This window comes from Vicia villosa, linkage group LG4 (assembly GCF_029867415.1).
Source record: "Vicia villosa cultivar HV-30 ecotype Madison, WI linkage group LG4, Vvil1.0, whole genome shotgun sequence".
Taxonomy (NCBI): Eukaryota; Viridiplantae; Streptophyta; class Magnoliopsida; order Fabales; family Fabaceae; genus Vicia; species Vicia villosa.
The window spans coordinates 161,121,700-161,141,005 of NC_081183.1; the positions used below are offsets into that span (position 1 = coordinate 161,121,700).

Consider the following 19,306-nt stretch of genomic DNA (forward strand, 5'->3'; position numbering starts at 1 on the left):
AGAGAGAAATTAATAACCACACTAATGTATTAACATTCTCTCTTCATGAATTTAATGATTGATATTTATTCTTCTCATCTCTCATTATAAAATGCTCTCACTTGATTTATCTGCTCAAACATCATAGTGAGTTTTCAATAATTTGATTTCATAAATTGCACCGATGTCATTAAATCCGCTTTTGTTCCACACTCGTGAAACAGCTTTCCAATGACAAGATATGACTTCCTCACAATGTTAAAGTATCCATGTTCATTCAACACCTCTTTTTTTTCTTTTTCAAAAGTTCATTCCACAATCGTGAAACAACTTTATGAAGACCCTACTTGAAATGAGTGCATCATAATAAGCCTCTAATTCCATTATATACTTTCACTAAAATTAACACTACGTTCATTGTGTTCAAAATTTCAAAACTCTTGGGAGGATGCAGCTTTTTCCACTGTCATATCTTCTTTTGTGCCTTTGTATGTTTGTAAATACCACATCACCTGTTCCACACCATATTCAAGGCAGCGAGGCAGATGCTCTATTGAAGTGGAAACAAAGCTTTGACAACAATAGCCAGCCTTTGCTTTCATCATGGATTGGTGACAATCCTTGTGGTTGGGAGGGAATCACATGTGATCATCAGTCTAAGTCCATCTATAAGGTAAATCTCACCGATATTGGACTAAAAGGTACGCTTCAGAGTCTCAATTTCTCATCACTTCCAAAACTCCGTACTTTACTTCTAAAAAACAACTTATTCTATGGTGTTATTCCACATCATATTGAAGCATTGTCCAATCTAGACACTCTTGATTTTTCACAAAACAATTTCTATGGTACTATTCCCATTAGCATTTGTAATCTATCCCAACTCTCATATTTTGATCTTAGTGAGAATCATCGTCTCGCTGGGATTATTCCATCTGAGATAGGTAGACTGAGAAATCTAGAAAACCTTGATTTTCATAGCTGCAATCTCACAGGGACTATACCAATATCAATAGGAATGTTGACCAATATATCAACTCTCTTGTTATATGATAATACACTTTCAGGCCACATTCCTCGTGAAATTGGAAAGTTATTCAATGTCAAGAAGCTATATTTTGGATGGAATAGACTTTATGGCTTCATTCCTCAAGAAATTGGTTTTCTAAAAAAAGTCAGTGAACTAGATTTGTCTATGAACAATCTCTTTGGCGCAATCCCTTCTACTATTGGAAACTTGAGCAATTTACATCATCTTTACCTTCATCACAACCATCTCACCGGTAGTGTGAACATACAACAATGATAGAAAACTCCATAACCAAAAGAGAGAAAAAGCTTTGAACAAGAGAAGTTGTATGTGAAAAAGTGATTCTCAATCTTAATCTCTTTACAAAAGAGAGAACAACTATATATAGTTAATCTAGTTAGTTAGGTCCTAACTAACTTGTCTTAACTGCTTCTAACTAACTTTGAAGTTAGTTATTATAAGAAGAGAAAAAATAGAAAAGTTACACATCATTATTATTGCATAGCTCATTATCATTCACAGCCCCCCTCAAGCTGGAATGAATGTCAAGCATTCCAAGCTTGGATTGCAAAGTATTGAAAGGACCAGGTTGAAGAGACTTGGTAAAAATGTCTGCCACTTGCTCTTTAGACGTGACAGGCATGAGATGGACAACACCTGCTAGGACCTTTTCACGCACAACATGGCAGTCGAGTTCGATATGTTTTCTACGCTCATGAAACACAGGGTTGGCAGCTATATGCATAGCAGATTTGTTATCACAGTAAAGAATAATGGGTGCTGAATGCTTGATGTGAAGATCATGAAGAATAGTGAGCAACCAAACTCCTTCACACGTGGCTTGAGCAAGGGCACGATACTCGGCTTCAGAGGAAGATCTGGACACCACATGTTGTTTTTTGCTCTTCCAGCTAATAAGTGATGCACCAAGGAAATAGCAAAAACCAGAGGTAGATCTGCGTGTATCGGGGCAAGCTCCCCAATCTGAATCAGAAAAACCTTTGAGAGATAAAGAAGTATTAGAGGGAAAGAAGAGGCCATGGCCAGGACTTTGTTTGAGGTACTTCAGAACATGTAGACCAGCTAACATGTGTTTGTCTGTTGGTGAAGCAAGAAATTGGCTTAATTTGCTAACAACAAAAGAGATTTCAGGTCTTGTATGTGTCAGATACAATAAACGACCAATAAGCCGTCTGTATGGAGTGGGATCAGAGAGAGAGGTGCCATATGATTTGTGAAGTTGTAGATGAGGTTGCATAGGGGTGGAACAAGGTTTTGCTCCAAGGAGGCCAGCATCAGAAATTAGATCAAGGGTGTATTTCCTTTGACACAAAGAAATGCCATGAGAGCTGCGAGCAACTTCAAAGCCTAGGAAGTATTTGAGAACTCCTAAGTCTTTGATACTGAATTTAGCATCCAGACATGTTTTAATTTGTAGTATCTCATGAGAATCAGTGCCTCCAACTACTAAATCATCAACATACACCAGAATCATAGTAAAGCCATGTGGAGAAGTTTTAGTGAAAAGAGAATAATCAGCTTTGGATTGAATATAACCTGATGCAATAAGAGTGTCAGTGAGCTTTGTATTCCATTGTCTACTGGCCTGCTTCAGACCATAAAGGGATCTTTGTAACTTGCAAACCAAATTGGGAGCAGGTAAGAGAAGACCAGGTGGAGGCTTCATGTAAACTTCCTCATCAAGATCACCATGAAGAAAAGCTGTGTTCACATCGAGTTGGAACAAAGGCCAGTTATGCACAGCAGCAATGGCTAAGCAAACTCTAACAGTGGTCATTTTAACAACTGGACTGAAGGTGTCAGTGTAATCTAATCCTTCAGTTTGAGTGAACCCCTTTGCAACAAGGCGTGCCTTGTACCTCTCAATAGTACCATCAGCATGCATTTTCACTTTAAAAACCCACCTGCAGCCAATGGCTTTCTTGTTTGAAGGTAAGGGCACAAGATCCCATGTGTTAGTTTTGGCCAGAGCCTGCAATTCAGAATTGATAGCAATTCTCCAATTCTCATCACAAATAGCTTTCTCATATGAGGCAGGTTCAGGGTTGACAAACAAATTAAGCATGTAATGTTTATGAGGGGAAGAAAAAGAATCATAGGATAAAGAAGAAGAAATAGGATACTTACATGCATGTGAAGATGTTGCCACAACTGAGTCAGAATCAGAATGGTGAATTAGATTGCAATGATAATCTTTGAGATAGTTAGGAGGATTGGCATGTCTATGTGATCTTCTTATAGGAATAGGTTCACTAGTAATAGGAGTGGGATTAGATATAGTGGTGGGAGAATTGGAAGTATGATTATTGGGAGTGAGATCAATAGAAGAAGAGTGACTCTCAGTATGACCAACATCAATTGATTGAGGCTCAGTGTGATTATGGTCAATTGAATGATTAAAAAGAGGAGTATAAACAGAATTAGGCAGAAGGATATCATCAAGTAAATCATTCAAGGGTGGATTAGTGGATGAAGATGATGAGGGCATAGGAGGATTATGTGCATAGGGAAAATGTAATTCAAAGAAAACAACATCTCTAGAAACGAAAAGTTCTTTGTTTAACAGATCAAATAAAAGGTGTCCTTTCACACCAGGTTTATAACCTAGGTTGATGCACTTTCTAGACCTTGAATCTAACTTCTTCCTATTTGATTGAAGGGTGGTGACATAGCATAAAGAACCAAAAACTTTCAGGTTGGTCATGTCAGGTAGAGTATTGTACAAAAGCTGGTAAGGTGACTTGTGTTTTAAGAAAACTGTGGGGAGTCTGTTTATTATGTGAGTAGCATAGCTGACTGCATGAGCCCAGAATAAAAGAGGTAAATGAGCTTGAAAAAGGAGAGCTCTAGTGATGCCTAAAATGTGCTGATGTTTTCTTTCAACAATGCCATTTTGTTGAGGGGTAGCCACACATGAGGTTTGATGAATAATACCTAATTGTTTGTAAAAGTCAGGCATCAAAAACTCATTGCCATTGTCTGATCTAATGCACTTGACTTGACAATTGAATTGAGTTTTAATCAGAGCTACAAAGGACTTAACATGGGAACTGGTTTCAGATTTTAGTCTCATAAGATATAGCCAGGTAAATCTACTCTTATCATTCACTATAGTTAAAAAATACCTATACCCCATCATGGATGGTACAGCCAGAGGACCCCTAATGTCCATATGCAATATGTCAAAAGTAGATTGAGAAACATGAGAACTAAGAGAAAAAGGCATTCTTTTTTGCTTGGCATAAAAACATACATCACAAGGCAATTTGGTATTAACAGGTTTGATGAAAGAAAAATCTTTATTGAGTTCAATCAATTTGGAATTAGAAGCATGTCCTAATCTAATATGCCATAGGCTACATTCAGAGATAGAACTATTTGAATTATTAACAGAAGAATTGAGACAATGAATGAGAACTGTTTTGGGCAAGGAAACTGAAGGAGAGGTCAAGAGGTATAATCCACCATGTAACTCAGCTGTGTCAATCATCTTCAGAGAACACTTGTCCTGTATAGAACAAGAATCAGCATTAAAAACAAGTTGACAATTGAGTGATTTGGTCAATTTTGGGACAGAAATAAGATTAAAAGCAAAATGAGGTAAGTAGAGTACATCAGTGATGTAAAAATGACTATCAAACTGAATAGTGCCTGAAAGATTAGTGGTAACTAGACTGCCATTTGGAAGTTTGAGAGTGATAAGCTTAATTTGCTTAAGACACTGAAAATACTCACGAGTGAAGCAAACATGATCAGTGACACCGGTATCCAATATGAATGATGCAGCATGAAATGAATTTGGAATAGTGCAGAGAATACCTGAACCAAGGGTAGGGTGAGAAGTTAACTGGTTAATGGTATGAGATTGCACTTGTGATGAGCCTTGAAGTAAGGCTAGCAATGCTTGGTGCTGCTCTGGGGTGAAAACTAAGCCATGAGATGTAGATGCACTAGCTTCAATTGCAGATCCTGATGAGTTGTCAGACTTATCAGATGCACTGTTGTATTGATTTATCACACCTTCATGCTTCCAATGAGGAGGGTAACCATGTTTTTTAAAACAAGTATCAATGGTATGATTGGTCATGCCACAATGTGTACAGACTCGGTTATTCTTGCCCCTGCCACCAGAAGATCTACCTCCTCTAAAACTTCCTCTACCACGCATGTTGGAATAGGTTCTAGGCTGAGTATCGCGATTAGGCTGAGACTGATCAGAAGAAGGAGTGGCCAAGATCTTGGACTCATCAATAGGAAAGTTAGCTTGTCTTTCTTGTTGCACAAGCAAGGAATAGACTTTGCAAATGCTAGGAAGAGGATCCATAAGCATAATATGTGACCTAATAGCAGAATATTGGTCATTCAGCCCTTTCAAGAAACGAATTACTTGATCACTAGCTTTGTAAGTGCGAATTTTGGTAATAGCAAGGCAGGTAGTATCGCATTCACAATCTGGAATAGGTATAAAATTATCCAGCTCTTGCCATAAAATCTTCAATTTTGTATAATATGAAGAAACAGAAGCATCACCTTGTTTCAATGTGCAGATTTCTTCTTGAATATCAGAAATTCTAAAAACATCACCTTGATAGAATCGATCTTTAAGCTCTTTCCACATATCGGCAGCATTCTCCATCCAAAGAATACTTTGAGCAATTTCAACTTCTACAGCATTCTTGATCCAAGACATGATCATTGTGTTACATCGATCCCAAGCTACAGAATTTGGATCAACATCAGAAGGACGTGATAAAGCACCATTGACAAAATGTAGTTTACTCTTAGAACAAAGAGCCATGGTCATGGAACGTGACCAAGAATGATAGTTGTTATTGGATAGCAATGGTGTAACAAGAATTAACGAGGGATTTTCATTGGGATTCATGAAGTAAGGGTTTAGAATATCATTTTGATAACCTTTATTGTTGGTTCGTGGAGTAGATTCACCATGATCAGTGCCATTGAAGCTGGAAGATGACATGATGAGAAACAGAAGAAGAAAAGGAAAATGCAGAAACTGCAGAAAGGAAGAAGGATCGAAAGAAGAAGATTGAGAAAGATCGCAGCGGAAGAACGATATCACAGGCTCTGATACCATGTGAACATACAACAATGATAGAAAACTCCATAACCAAAAGAGAGAAAAAGCTTTGAACAAGAGAAGTTGTATGTGAAAAAGTGATTCTCAATCTTAATCTCTTTACAAAAGAGAGAATAACTATATATAGTTAATCTAGTTAGTTAGGTCCTAACTAACTTGTCTTAACTGCTTCTAACTAACTTTGAAGTTAGTTATTATAAGAAGAGAAAAAACAGAAAAGTTACACATCATTATTATTGCATAGCTCATTATCATTCACAGGTAGCATTCCCACTGAAATCGGAAATCTATACTCCCTTTCCTCTTTTCAGTTGTTAAATAACAACCTCTCCGAATCAATCCCTTCGTCCATTGGTAACTTGGTCAATTTGGACAATATTCTCCTTCTATCAAATAATCTTTCTGGACCAATTCCTCCGACTATCGGAAATTTGACAAAACTTACGAGCTTAAAGCTTTTCTCTAATGCTCTGAGTGGCAATATTCCAACAGAAATGAATAGGCTTACCAATTTCGAAACTTTACAACTAGATTATAATAAATTCATATGTCAATTACCTCACAACATTTGTGTTGGTGGAAAGTTAAAAAGGTTCACTGCTTCCGCAAATCATTTTACGGGACTGGTTCCAAAGAGTTTGAAAAATTGTTCCAGCCTTTTGAGAGTTAGGCTCCAAAAAAATCAACTAACTGGAAATATAACAGATAGTTTTGGTGTGTATCCACAGTTAGATTACATGGAATTAAGTGATAATCAATTTTATGGCCATCTATCACCAAATTGGGGAAACTGCAAGAATCTCACATCCCTTAAAATTGACAATAATAATTTAACAGGAACAATTCCGTCAAATTTGGGTAGAGCAACAAATTTACATGAACTTAACTTGTCTTCCAATCATCTTACTGGAAGAATTCCAAAGGAGCTAGGTAACTTAGTTTCATTGATCGAACTCTCAATAAGTAACAATCATCTTTTGGGAGAAGTACCTGTACAAATTGCATCATTGCAGCAGCTGAATAACTTGGATCTTTCATCAAACAATTTAAGTGGTTCCATCCCAAAACAACTTGGAAGTTTGTCAATGTTATTGCATTTGAAATTGGGAAAAAATAAGTTTGAGGGAAACATTCCCAGTGAGATTGGAAAACTAAAAGATACTGAAGATCTCGATCTTAGTAGAAATGTTTTGAATGAAACCATACCGGAAATGCTTGGACAGTTATATCGTTTAGAAACATTGAATCTCTCACATAATAAACTTTCTGGTCTCATTCCCTTTAGTTATGGTGATATGTTAGCCTTGACAAATGTTGATATATCATACAATCAATTGGAGGGTCCGATTCCAAGCATTCAGGCCTTCCAAAATGCTTCAATTGAAGCTTTAAGAAATAACAAAGGCTTGTGCGGAAATGTCTCTGGCCTAATGTCTTGCTCAACATCAACTGAAAAATTTCATAGTCGTAAGACCAAGAAAATTTTGATGTTAATTTTATCCCTCACTCTCTGCACTCTGTTGTCAGCATTATTTGTTTATGGGATCAAAATATACTATCATTATCGAGCTTCAAGCACAAGAGAATGCAACCCTAGAGGAGAGTCTCATGATCAAAATATATTTGCAATATGGAGTTTTGATGGAAAATGGTGTATGAGAATATTATCGAAGCCACGGAAGAGTTTGACAACAAGTATCTCATTGGAGATGGAGGACAGGGAAGTGTTTACAGAGCAGAATTGCCTACCGGGCAAGTTGTAGCTGTAAAGAAAATTCATTCATTACAAAATGGAGAAATGTCAAATCTTAAAGCTTTTTCAAGTGAGATAAAAGCTTTAACAGAAAGTCGACATCGAAACATTGTGAAGTTATATGGGTATTGTTCACATCCATTGCATTCTTTTTTGGTTTATGAGTTCTTGGAGAATGGTAGTGTGGATAAGATACTGAAAGACGATGAGCAAGCAACTACGTTTGATTGGAATAAGAGGGTTGATGTCATTAAAGATGTTGCAAATGCTTTATGCTATATGCATCATGATTGTTCCCCTCCAATTGTTCATCGTGATATCTCCAGCAAGAATGTTATTTTGGATTCGGAATATGCAGCTCATGTATCAGACTTCGGAACAGCTAAGTTTCTAAATCCTGATTCATCCAACTGGACTTCTTTTGCTGGAACATTTGGATATGCTGCTCCAGGTAAAATTGTTTTGTACTTAACAACTTTATATTTGTATATGTCACTATTGTTTTCGAAACCTTTTTAACACAAGATTAGTCTCATTGTTTGTTATAGAACTTGCATACACAATGGAAGTAAATGAGAAGTGTGATGTGTACAGTTTTGGAGTATTAACCTTGGAAATACTTTTTGGAAAGTACCCTGGAGACTTTGTAGCCACGTTGTTGCAATCAAGTGGTGTAGGTCTGACAATTGATGATTTGTGGTTGATTGATAAGTTGGATCAACGCATCCCTCATCCTATTAAGGATGTTGAGAAAGAAGTGGTGTCGATTATGAAGATTGCGTGTCATTGCATAACCGAGAGTCCACGCAGTCGCCCAACAATGGAACATGTTTGCAAGGAGATTGTAATGTCAAAACCATCTTCAACGGTTGATTTTGTTCGAAAAGGCTCTAATGAAGAAAATAAGTGATTTGGACGATCTTCCATTGATAGAAGGGTAATAATAGGAGTATATTATTAGTATGGTTATTGGGCTTTTAGTAGTATTTGGGCTTTTATGTTATTATTATTATTATCCATTAAGAATGTTATATAATGTAGTCTCATGGAGACATTTAGAATCAATCAATGAAAATCAAAGTTATCTTTTATCTTTTATTTTAAGTCCTTTTTATTGTTCTTCCTCTTTCCTAGTTTAAACCCTAGTTTAGAACCTTGGTAGGAATTGCTTCCTATCAATTGGTGCTTTCATCCATGTACTCAAATCCTCCTATGGATTATTCTTATCATACACCTTCATTTCCATACCACTCCACCATAGACACCACTCCTACCACACCATCCTTTCCATCTTTTCCATGGGAACTTTTTACACCTTATTACACTCATGTTGGTTCATCATCACCAAGTTTGTATCCAAATCATGGATACTCACCCCATATACCTAACCCATATCCCCCTTATTCAATAACACATCCTTCATATTCACATGTTTATCCAAATCGGGGTCATGAACCACACAACAACCCACAAACACAACTTTTATCTTCACACCAACCATTCATTCAACAACAAACACTCACCAAGTCCACCTATATGAATAGTTATTACCCAGAAGCCACACAACAATTTCACTTGCCTGAAACTAACTGTCAGTTTCACTACCAAGCCATTTCATCAATCAACCCTGCTCATCAACAATTTAGGCATCCAAATCCTTATAGGGTTAGAAGGGATTTTGAAAAACAATTTCCTGTTTCTCACCCCTGTTTCAAAAAAAAATCATCAAAAACATTCCCAAAACCGCCATTGACTGACAACAAATCACGTTCCAATAACAAACCACATTCGGGATTGTTCAATGGAAGCAAGAAAATGGGCAGTGGAAGGAGAAGAGGGAGCGACAGAAGAAGATACAACAACAGCGGAAGCAGTGGAAACCCTAATGTCCGCAAAGGAGGTTCAGTCGCTAGAGAAGCACTTTTCGTGGAAGGCAAATTCTTATCCAATTGGAGCCCTTCCTCCTCCAACCGCAATTCAGAGAAAGAACTTCGGTCAACGGGTGACGATGATTCCTTGGATTTGTCGAAGACTCGAAAGGCATCAGATGTTGATAAGAGATTTTACGAGCTTCAAGATGATCCGCCTATGATTTTGACTTATATTTTGGAATGTGAAGCTTCTGCTACAGTTGATAGTTCTTTTATCCTTGATACTGCAGGTTTACACGTATCTTATGATGCTGGTTGGAATATTCCGAATGCAAATCAAACCCTCGTTTACTCCATCGACAACCAACTTGGAGATCTAATACCTGAATGTGTCGAAGAATTGTGGAAACAACAAGTTGCAGATTTACGGTATGCAGTTTCGGATACTAATGAGGATTTGTCTAGTAAGCTGGAAAATTTTATAATAGGGTTTGGAAGAATGAGAAATAATAAAGGCAATGTGGGTCATGAATTGAGGCTATCTAATCAGATTGATCACCCTGGTCCACCCTCTGGGAGTAATCTTCATTCTGATTATGACGATATTCATGTGGTTGGAGAATCTGATAGCGAATTTGCCGATGTTGCCAAAGGTTGGGCTTCAGTTCAGAGCATTCCAAGAATGGTGAAGCTTGATAAGAAGACTGGTAGAAACTTACTTCAATGGCCTGTTACGGGAAAGGAGAGTTTGAGATTAAGAAGTGGTGAATTTAAAAATTTGAAGGTTAAGCTAGGGGCAGTGTTGTCAAAAGATATTGAAACTGCTGCGCAGTTGGATGTTGTAGCTGAATTTGAGATTGAAGCTTTGGAGAAAATAGCTCAATCCAATGTGGAGTATGAGACGACTGGTGGCATTGATTGTAAGCAAGCCCAGCTTATAATGAAGTACGAGAGAGAAAATAGTTCAACTTTATGTACAGGCTCGACGAATAAGGCATCTGCTACGATTAATGCTTCTTATTCGCTGTCTTATGCTGCTGCTAAAGCTCCACATCGGCTGAGTGCTGCTATTAGCAACTTCAAACATGACTTGGTGGAAAGTAGTTCTTCTGGCGGAAAGATTCCCAAAACTTCCATTCATAAAAAATCATGGAAGAGTTGCGTAGCTCAAGTTCACATCAGGCAACTCATGCGAAGTTTAGAACTACCAAAACAGCGGGTTGTCGACGAACCCGTTCTTTATGAGTGTCGTCTCATAGGATTTGATCTCAAGAAGCTTATTTCGATTTTCGCAAATTTGCTACTTCATGTATTTCGGGTTTTTGACCCTGGGCCATGCCATCCGCGACATTACCGTGTTGGATATGGTTTGACATTGACGGAAGACACAGTGAACACTACCAATTCAATCTATGGGAACATTGAGGTTGCAGTATATATGGAAGCTTCTGAAATGTCTCCAAAGGCTTTTTCGGCTTTCTGCAGAGTGGGTTTCCATCTGGTTAATCAAAAGAAATGGTCTGAGGCTTTCCTTGGATGTATCGTCGTCGGCGTCCCCTTTTCCGTTCAGAGGCTCGACACTGAAGCTGTTGTTACTATCATTGTTGGAAAAGCTTTTCAGATTTTTAACTGTGCAAAGCTTCCTTTGGTTGTCGTTGGTCCTCAACTTCCTAAGAAGATTGGTACTCTTGCTTCGTATCGCGATTATACTCTTACTGCATATGGAAACAACATTGGTGTTTTCAAGAGAGCACACCAGGTTGCAACTTGGACCAGCCATAATGCGAAGGTTAAATCGCTACTGTTGTTTGAAGAATATATAGTTAGTCTTGATGCTGAGGGAGGAATATTCGTTGAATGAGATTGAACCTGGTCCGCCGACTATTCTTGTTTTAGAACCTCGAGGACAAGGTTCATGTGAACCCCGCGGCAATGATAGAAGGGTAATAATAGGAGTATATTATTAGTATGGTTATTGGGCTTTTAGTAGTATTTGGGCTTTTATGTTATTATTATTATCCATTAAGAATGTTATATAATGTAGTCTCATGGAGACATTTAGAATCAATCAATGAAAATCAAAGTTATCTTTTATCTTTTATTTTAAGTCCTTTTTATTGTTCTTCCTCTTTCCTAGTTTAAACCCTAGTTTAGAACCTTGGTAGGAATTGCTTCCTATCATCCATCCTTTTTACTACAGGATAAATATTTGTATTGAGAATGTATAGCTAAAATTTAATGTTCTGTTGAGAAAAAGAAGGAAAAAAATTGGAGATGGAGAATGTATTGCTCTGTTGGTGTAGCTTTGTTGTATGAGTTAGTGTGCTTGTTTTACCTTTTTTTTAATTATTATCACTTTCTCTATATTTGTAAATCTCTTTTCAGCTTATTTTCTATGGTAGGTCACACATTTTTATTTCTTAAAACGTCATACCTCTGTTATTTTTTGTTTCTGATTTGTATTGGTAAATTTCTTTAAACCTTCTTCTATATTCTCTAATTAATTTTACTTTGATTTCAATTTTGTTTACATGTTCTTAATATGTATACTTAAAAAAAAAATACTTAAAGCAGACATGAGTCGGTATGAATATAAGCGACTATGACAGTAAGGTCTATAGGGCGGCATACTATCAAGTAGGTCGGATATATCTTCTCTAGTCGGATCATGTCCTCTACTCGGCAAGACCCTCAAGTTGGAGGGATTCTCCATCATTCACCTCGGTAGCCGGGAGTCCTAGTCGGCTATGACGGTTGCGGATTTCTGATACACTGAGGCCGTTTCGAGCGTTACGTTTCTTAAATGGAGGGCGGCAGAGTTTATAATAGTTGCCATTAGTGAGGAACTTCAAGGGTCACTTCATTAATGTTGTGGTTCATCATTCTGGAGGTATAAATAGGACTCCCGATCGAGAGGTAAGCAAGACATGCTTTAATCTTGAGCTCACGCATACAATTATTGTGTGGCTCAAATCCCTAAAGATACTTAGTCTAATCTATTCAGTTACGACCACAGAGAATTTGCTTCCAGGAGGTATCCAAACGTGTTTTACAGGAAGCAATATATATAGAGAGAGAGAAGAGATTATACTCCATATTGAGAAAAAAGATTTTATTAAAGTGAAGTTGCTCATATTTATAGGCAACCAAAATCCAAAACATACAATTACACTTTGACACAACAATTATACGATGTATTTGACTTTGTCAAATACAGCTGACTCTACAGTTCAGTTCAACTAGATCGAACATACTATAGTCAAATATAGACTTAAAACACTAAATTATTAGCTTCTAACAGTGGTTTGGGATACAAAGAAAATTCAAACAAACATTTTTTATGGACTACAATGAAGAAATAGTGATACCAGATTTTGGATTATTCTTAGTAGGCTGGTTAATGTTTCTCTTAAGTAAATTATCGGTCTCTTTTATCAACCTCTCCATGGCATGAGATGGGAGAAAAAATGGTATAATCAAACCATCCTCCCCTTTAGCATTTTTGAAAGGTATATGAAAGCCAGCAATACCACCATCTCCTGTTCTAGCCGGTCCTCCATAAACAGCTTTCCCCCAACCAAAATCAACCTCTCTAAATCCAGCACGTGTCACATCAGTAACTAGATACAATCCCTCCACTGTATAACCAGGTCGACCCTTGATGACCATTAAGTCCGCAGTTGAATGCATATACTCTTGTGTGACATTAGCTTTTGCCTTCTTAACTAAATCCAAAGCATACGCCAAAGGGTTTTCAGTTAGTTTTCCTGCAGTTGTAACTGCAGCAGGTTTCGCTAGAGCGTTACCATAGTAACCATTTGGTAGCAGTAGGTTTACATGTTTGCTCCGTGCATTGACAATGCAGATTATACGAACCTCTTCATTAGGATTTAGTTGTAATGCTATAGTACGACAGCGCCAAAAGTAAGCAGCGATGATTTCAAAATTCGAGTATTGTTGTCGTTGGCAAGGTGGAAGAAGAGAGCGAATTGCAGCTACCTCAGTAGGACCAAAGAAGAAAGTGTGGTGAACCATGTCATCAAAGGGAATGAGGGTTTCTTTTTTGTCGGGCGCTCTTTCATATTCACGATGAGTGCACGTCACTCTTGGTGGATCCCTTGCATTTAGAAGCTCTCTGCACCATACTGGGGAGATTGAAGGTTTTTCCATTCCGCGAGTTGTTTCTCCTAAGGCGCTCATGAATTGAACTAAACCTGGAGCGTCACTCATTGTATGGTTTAAACGAAGCGCGAAAATGAAACCACCACACTTTAGACGTGTTACCTGCGAGTATGTGAAAGAAAGAACTAATCATGAATAGATCTCACTGTAATGTTATATATGAGAAAATCAATATACAATACCTGAACAAGAAGCAGTGGAGTATTAAGCAAATCTGAAGAACCAGGAACATCATAAAGAAGCTCATTCAATAAAGGAAATGGAGGATGAAGAGCATCACCAAAATCTTTCAGAGTAACATCAGCATCAGCTTCAATGAACAATACACCTTCTTCATTACAGTCAACCATAAGTTTCCTACCGGGACCTTCCCTCAATCTGCCTGCAAATGGATAGTAAAACACAAGTGTTTTTGCCAATGCTTTTCGAATAACTTCAACAGGGTCTTTCCCTATCATATTTGGATCATAGCTGTAAAATTGTATAACTGGAATTTGTAAACGTAAACCATCTTGGTCATCAATGTCCGAAAGTAATTTGATTTCATGAGGTGTTGGTTTTGCAGGAGTTATAAGTTCAGGTGCACGCCTTTTCACCGAGAATACCAGAGATTGGGCCATAATTATGATGAACTAATGAGGAAAGTTATGGTTGAAGGATACTTAATATGTTAATGGTTTTTGATGCTACATCTGGTATATGCAAGTACTGAATATGAGTATATGTAATGGATTGAAAGGGATTTGTTCCAGATAAACCTATATATTATATTTACTTTGAATTTTAAAGCATATTTTATTCCTGCAAAGAGATTCTTCATTTATATAGTAATGTTTTAATTAATTTGAAATGTGAAAAATGATTTTTGTCTCAGCTGGATGAAGAGATTTACTAAATATTTGTAAGTGTAGAAAGGGAACAAGGCCATGTGCATGTTGATGGAGTTTCGTTTATGGCAATTATATTAGTCTGTCATTAAGTCTTATATTATCAAATTAGCATTAATTACTGGTCGAGTGTAGGGTTGGTAATGAACTCGCAATTGGAATATCAATTTTATATATACATCGATCAATGACCTTATCAATTTTTATGATGCATATGCCTATCCCAAATACATACGTAAGTAAAAGTATGGAAGAATTCTCGGATCGGGCAAGATGACAGCTTCAAGTCCTAGCTTTAGATGAAAATATCCATTGTTTTAAGGGATTTGCTGTCACTATCTATCGTGTATCATCGTGTATCCTATCGGAATCGGATATGTATCAATACATGTTGGAACATGTTTATTTTCTAATATCATAATTTAAAAATTTCTTAAGGCTATGTTTGGATTAGTGGTATAAGATGGAATGGAATGGTATGGGATTTATAAATAATGGATGGAATGGAATGAAACATGATGGAATCCATTCTATCCCATTCCATCAAATTCCCTATTTTTTGTTCATCTAATTTGAGGTGTATGTGATGGAATGAGAAATTTTAAATAAAATAACCAAACAATGGAATGAGATCTTTATTCAGTTTCGCTCCACTCCGTTCCATCATGTTCCATTCCGCTCTGTTATGTTCCATCAATTCAAACATAGCCTAAGTCTCACATTGTTATAGAAAACTTTTTTTGGTTGTGTATTAATTGAAGAAACTCCAAGTTTCCTATTGTTTAGAATATATTATTTACCTAGTTTATTTTACTATATAAAGAGTGCACATGTTTCTTTCTAAAACACGCCAAAAACTCTTTTCTTTTTCATTTTTTTCTTATCGTTCTCATAACCCTGCGTTTTTTAAATTGTCGAAGCGTTAATTTTTTCTTTTTTCTTTAAAGAATTATGTTAGTTTCTCTTCGTTTGAGTTGAGAAATTGTCGAGTATAATTTTTGAATTATCTTTAGAGAGTTATTTGAATTTCTCTTTATTTGAGAAATTATTTTAAGTGGTCAAATAGTCTCTTGGGAGACTTATTGAAACTTCTGTTGGGTTGACAAATTATTACGACTCGTTAATATACCACATACTTGTGCCATCAGGGAGTGTATTACTATATCGATTATCAAACATGCACAAAATCTATTTTGTTCTTAGACATGAATCAGCATAACGTTTGTTGGTGTATATAACTGAACAAGACTCGTATATTGAATGCTTCGCGGTTCCACAACATTTGAATTAGCATGCTCTTACGCTTCCTTCCATTCAACTCAAAGCCACTACTTCTCATCAATACCCACCATCTCCTCTCATATCATTCCACCACTACAACGCCAACAATTTCAACACAACTATGCAAAACCTCAATCCAATCAAAACTACTCCATCAACAATACATCGTACACGGTCATACCTTAAACTACACAAACATCACCAACCTCATCGCCAATTACATTTCCTCAAATTCCACCACAAACGCTATTTTACTTCTCGAAAGCCTCACACCATCTCACTCATCAGTTTTCTGGTGGAACCAACTTATACGAAACGCACTTCACCGCAACTCCCCTCACATTGCTTTGACTCTTTTTCGTCGTATGAAAACACTCAACTGGACACCTGATCATTACACATTCCCGTTTGTTTTCAAAGCTTGCGGCGAAATTTCGTGTTTCAATCTCGGTTGTTCGATTCATGGTTTTGTATTGCGATCGGGTTTCGATTCTAATGTGTTTGTTTGTAATGCGGTTGTTTCGATGTATGGTAAATGTAATGCGCTTGTTTATGCGCGTAAGGTGTTTGATGAATTGTGTCATAGAGGGATTTGTGATTTGGTGTCGTGGAATTCGATTGTGTCGGCTTATTCGCATTGTTTTGTTCCGAAAGTTGCCGTTTTGCTTTTTCGTGAAATGACGGTGGGTTATGGGTTGTTGCCGGATGCTGTTGGTGTTGTTAATATACTTTCTGTTTGTGGTTTTCTTGGTTTGGGGTTGCTTGGGAAACAGGTTCATGGTTTTGGTGTTAGAACTGGGTTGGTTGATGATGTCTTTGTTGGGAATGCTTTGGTTGATATGTATGCGAAATGTGGGAAAATGGTGGATGCTAATAAGGTTTTTGAGAGAATGGGGTTTAAGGATGTTGTTACTTGGAATGCTATGGTTACTGGGTATTCTCAAACTGGTAGATTTGAGGATGCACTTTCTTTGTTTGAGAAAATGAGGGAGGAGAAGATTGAGTTGGATGTTGTTACTTGGAGTTCTGTTATTTCTGGGTATGCTCAGAAAGGGTTTGGTTGTGAAGCAATGAATGTGTTTAGGGAAATGTGTGGATGTGGCTGTCGTCCTAATGTGGTTACTCTCGTGTCGTTGCTTTCTGGTTGTGCGTCTGTTGGAGCATTGCTTCATGGAAAAGAAACTCATTGTTATGCAATTAAATTTATTCTCAAGGGGGGTGATTATGATGATGATTTGATGGTGATTAATGCTTTAATTGATATGTATGCTAAGTGCCGGAGTTTAGAAGTGGCTCGTGCAATGTTTGATGAAATATGTCCTAAAGATAGGGATGTGGTGACTTGGACTGTGATGATCGGAGGATATGCTCAGCATGGTGATGCCAATCATGCCCTGCAGCTTTTCTCTGAAATGTTTAAAATTGATAAGTGTATAGTTCCTAATGATTTTACTATATCTTGTGTGCTCATGGCTTGTGCTCGTTTGGCGGCTTTGAGGCTTGGTAGGCAAATTCATGCTTATGTGTTGAGAAGAAGTCGTATTGATTCAGATGTTATGTTTGTGGCTAATTGTCTCATAGACATGTATTCTAAATCTGGAGATGTAGATACTGCTCGAGTTGTTTTTGACAACATGCCAAAGAGAAATGCCGTCTCTTGGACCTCGTTACTCACGGGGTATGGCTTGCATGGACGCAGCGAAGATGCTCTCCGTGTTTTTGATGAGATGAGGGAAGTGTCTCTAGTGCCTGATGGCATAACCTTTCTCGTATTGCTTTATACTTGTAGTCATTCGGGAATGACGGATCGTGGAATTGATTTGTTTTATAGAATGAGAAAAGATTTTGGGGTTGATCCCGGAGCAGAGCATTATGCTTGTATGGTTGATCTTTTGGGTCGGGCTGGTCGTCTAGGTGAAGCTATGCGACTCATTAATGATATGCCGATGGAACCAACACCAGTGGTGTGGGTGTCATTGCTTAGTGCTTGTAGGATACACTCAAATGTAGAACTTGGCGAATTTGCGGCAAAAAAGTTGTTAGAATTGGAGGCCGATAATGACGGCTCATATACATTGCTTTCAAACATATATGCTAATGCTAGACGCTGGAAAGATGTGGCTAGGGTTAGATATTTGATGAAACGTACTGGAATCAAGAAAAGACCTGGTTGCAGCTGGGTCCAAGGAAGGAAAGGCATGGAAACCTTCTATGTTGGAGACAGAACTCACTCACAATCTCAGGAGATATATGAAACACTTGCAGATTTGATTCAGCGCATTAAGGCCATTGGGTATGTTCCACAGACAAGCTTTGCTCTTCATGATGTGGATGATGAAGAAAAAGGTGACCTACTTTTTGAACACAGTGAGAAGTTGGCTCTTGCCTATGCCATCCTAACACTGCCCAGAGGAGCACCTATCCGAATCACTAAGAATTTACGCATTTGTGGTGATTGCCATAGTGCCATAACCTACATATCCATGATTGTAGAACATGAGATCATACTAAGAGACTCTAGTCGCTTCCATCATTTCAAAAATGGATCCTGCTCGTGCAAAGGGTACTGGTGAAAATGAAATCAGACCATATCATTCAGTATAGCTTTTTGGCTTTTGCTATGGGAGATGTAATATAATCTTCTTTGACTATACATCACATATTTACAGCTACGTTGTGATTGGATAGAGAAGAGTGCTTATAGCAAATGATTTATTTCATTGAACATAACTAATTTTTTTAGTACTACAATCTGTTGGTGATTTTTCCGATATATGTTTCACATTTACGGTAAAGCCTACGGCACTTGTCTACTGGAATTCAGGAATTGCAATACTGCAATTCTACTTCTAGGATAACTTATCTTCTTGAAAGACTGGAGATTCAGGTACCTCATAGGCTTATATGTTCAAAGAGATAAGATTTGCTGCCAGATCATTTGTTCTTTTTAAAGATACTTGCCCTTCTGTTAGAGGCCATAAGCATTACATGTAAAATAATAGGTGGCTTGTGAAAAGGAGGTGGTTTACTATTTTAGAGGTTTCTGAAGAGTGAAGACATGTGTCAGAATGATCAGCAATAAATTGTGACTCAATCTGTTATGCCCCTGACCTATATTCAAAATAGATTCTCACTCAATATTCAAATGTATTGATTGCAGTTTTGAATTGATTTGAGATATAATTAGTATGTATCATAAAA

The 19,306-nt window shown here is 37.4% G+C and overlaps 2 protein-coding genes and 1 pseudogene across 2 annotated transcripts; 2 read left to right on the forward strand and 1 right to left on the reverse strand.

Moving 5' to 3' along the window:
• The first annotated feature begins 206 nt into the window (after window positions 1-206).
• On the forward strand, window positions 207-8,794 carry LOC131595740 (MDIS1-interacting receptor like kinase 2-like; annotated as a pseudogene).
• Window positions 8,795-13,100: 4,306 nt separating this feature from the next.
• Window positions 13,101-14,557, reverse strand: LOC131595741 (benzyl alcohol O-benzoyltransferase-like). The gene is made up of 2 exons (XM_058868201.1): window positions 14,120-14,557; window positions 13,101-14,039 (listed from the first exon to the last, which is right to left on the reverse strand). Exons 1-2 carry the CDS (start codon window positions 14,555-14,557, stop codon window positions 13,101-13,103), a joined length of 1,377 nt encoding a protein of 458 aa, XP_058724184.1.
• A 1,379-nt stretch (window positions 14,558-15,936) lies between these two features.
• LOC131595743 (pentatricopeptide repeat-containing protein At5g16860-like) lies at window positions 15,937-19,188 on the forward strand. Its single transcript, XM_058868203.1, has one exon. It carries the CDS (start codon window positions 16,117-16,119, stop codon window positions 18,676-18,678), a length of 2,562 nt encoding a protein of 853 aa, XP_058724186.1. The 5' UTR covers window positions 15,937-16,116; the 3' UTR covers window positions 18,679-19,188.
• Window positions 19,189-19,306: the final 118 nt, after the last annotated feature.

Excerpts from the sequence above, each read along its gene's own strand:
- LOC131595743 (XM_058868203.1), top strand. The coding sequence starts at position 16,117 with ATGCTCTTACGCTTCCTTCCATTCAACTCAAAGCCACTACTTCTCATC.
- LOC131595741 (XM_058868201.1), bottom strand. The coding sequence starts at position 14,557 with ATGGCCCAATCTCTGGTATTCTCGGTGAAAAGGCGTGCACCTGAACTT. Across the intron at positions 14,040-14,119 it reads CTCCACTGCTTCTTGTTCAG|GTAACACGTCTAAAGTGTGG; the intron begins GTATTGTATATT and ends ACATACTCGCAG.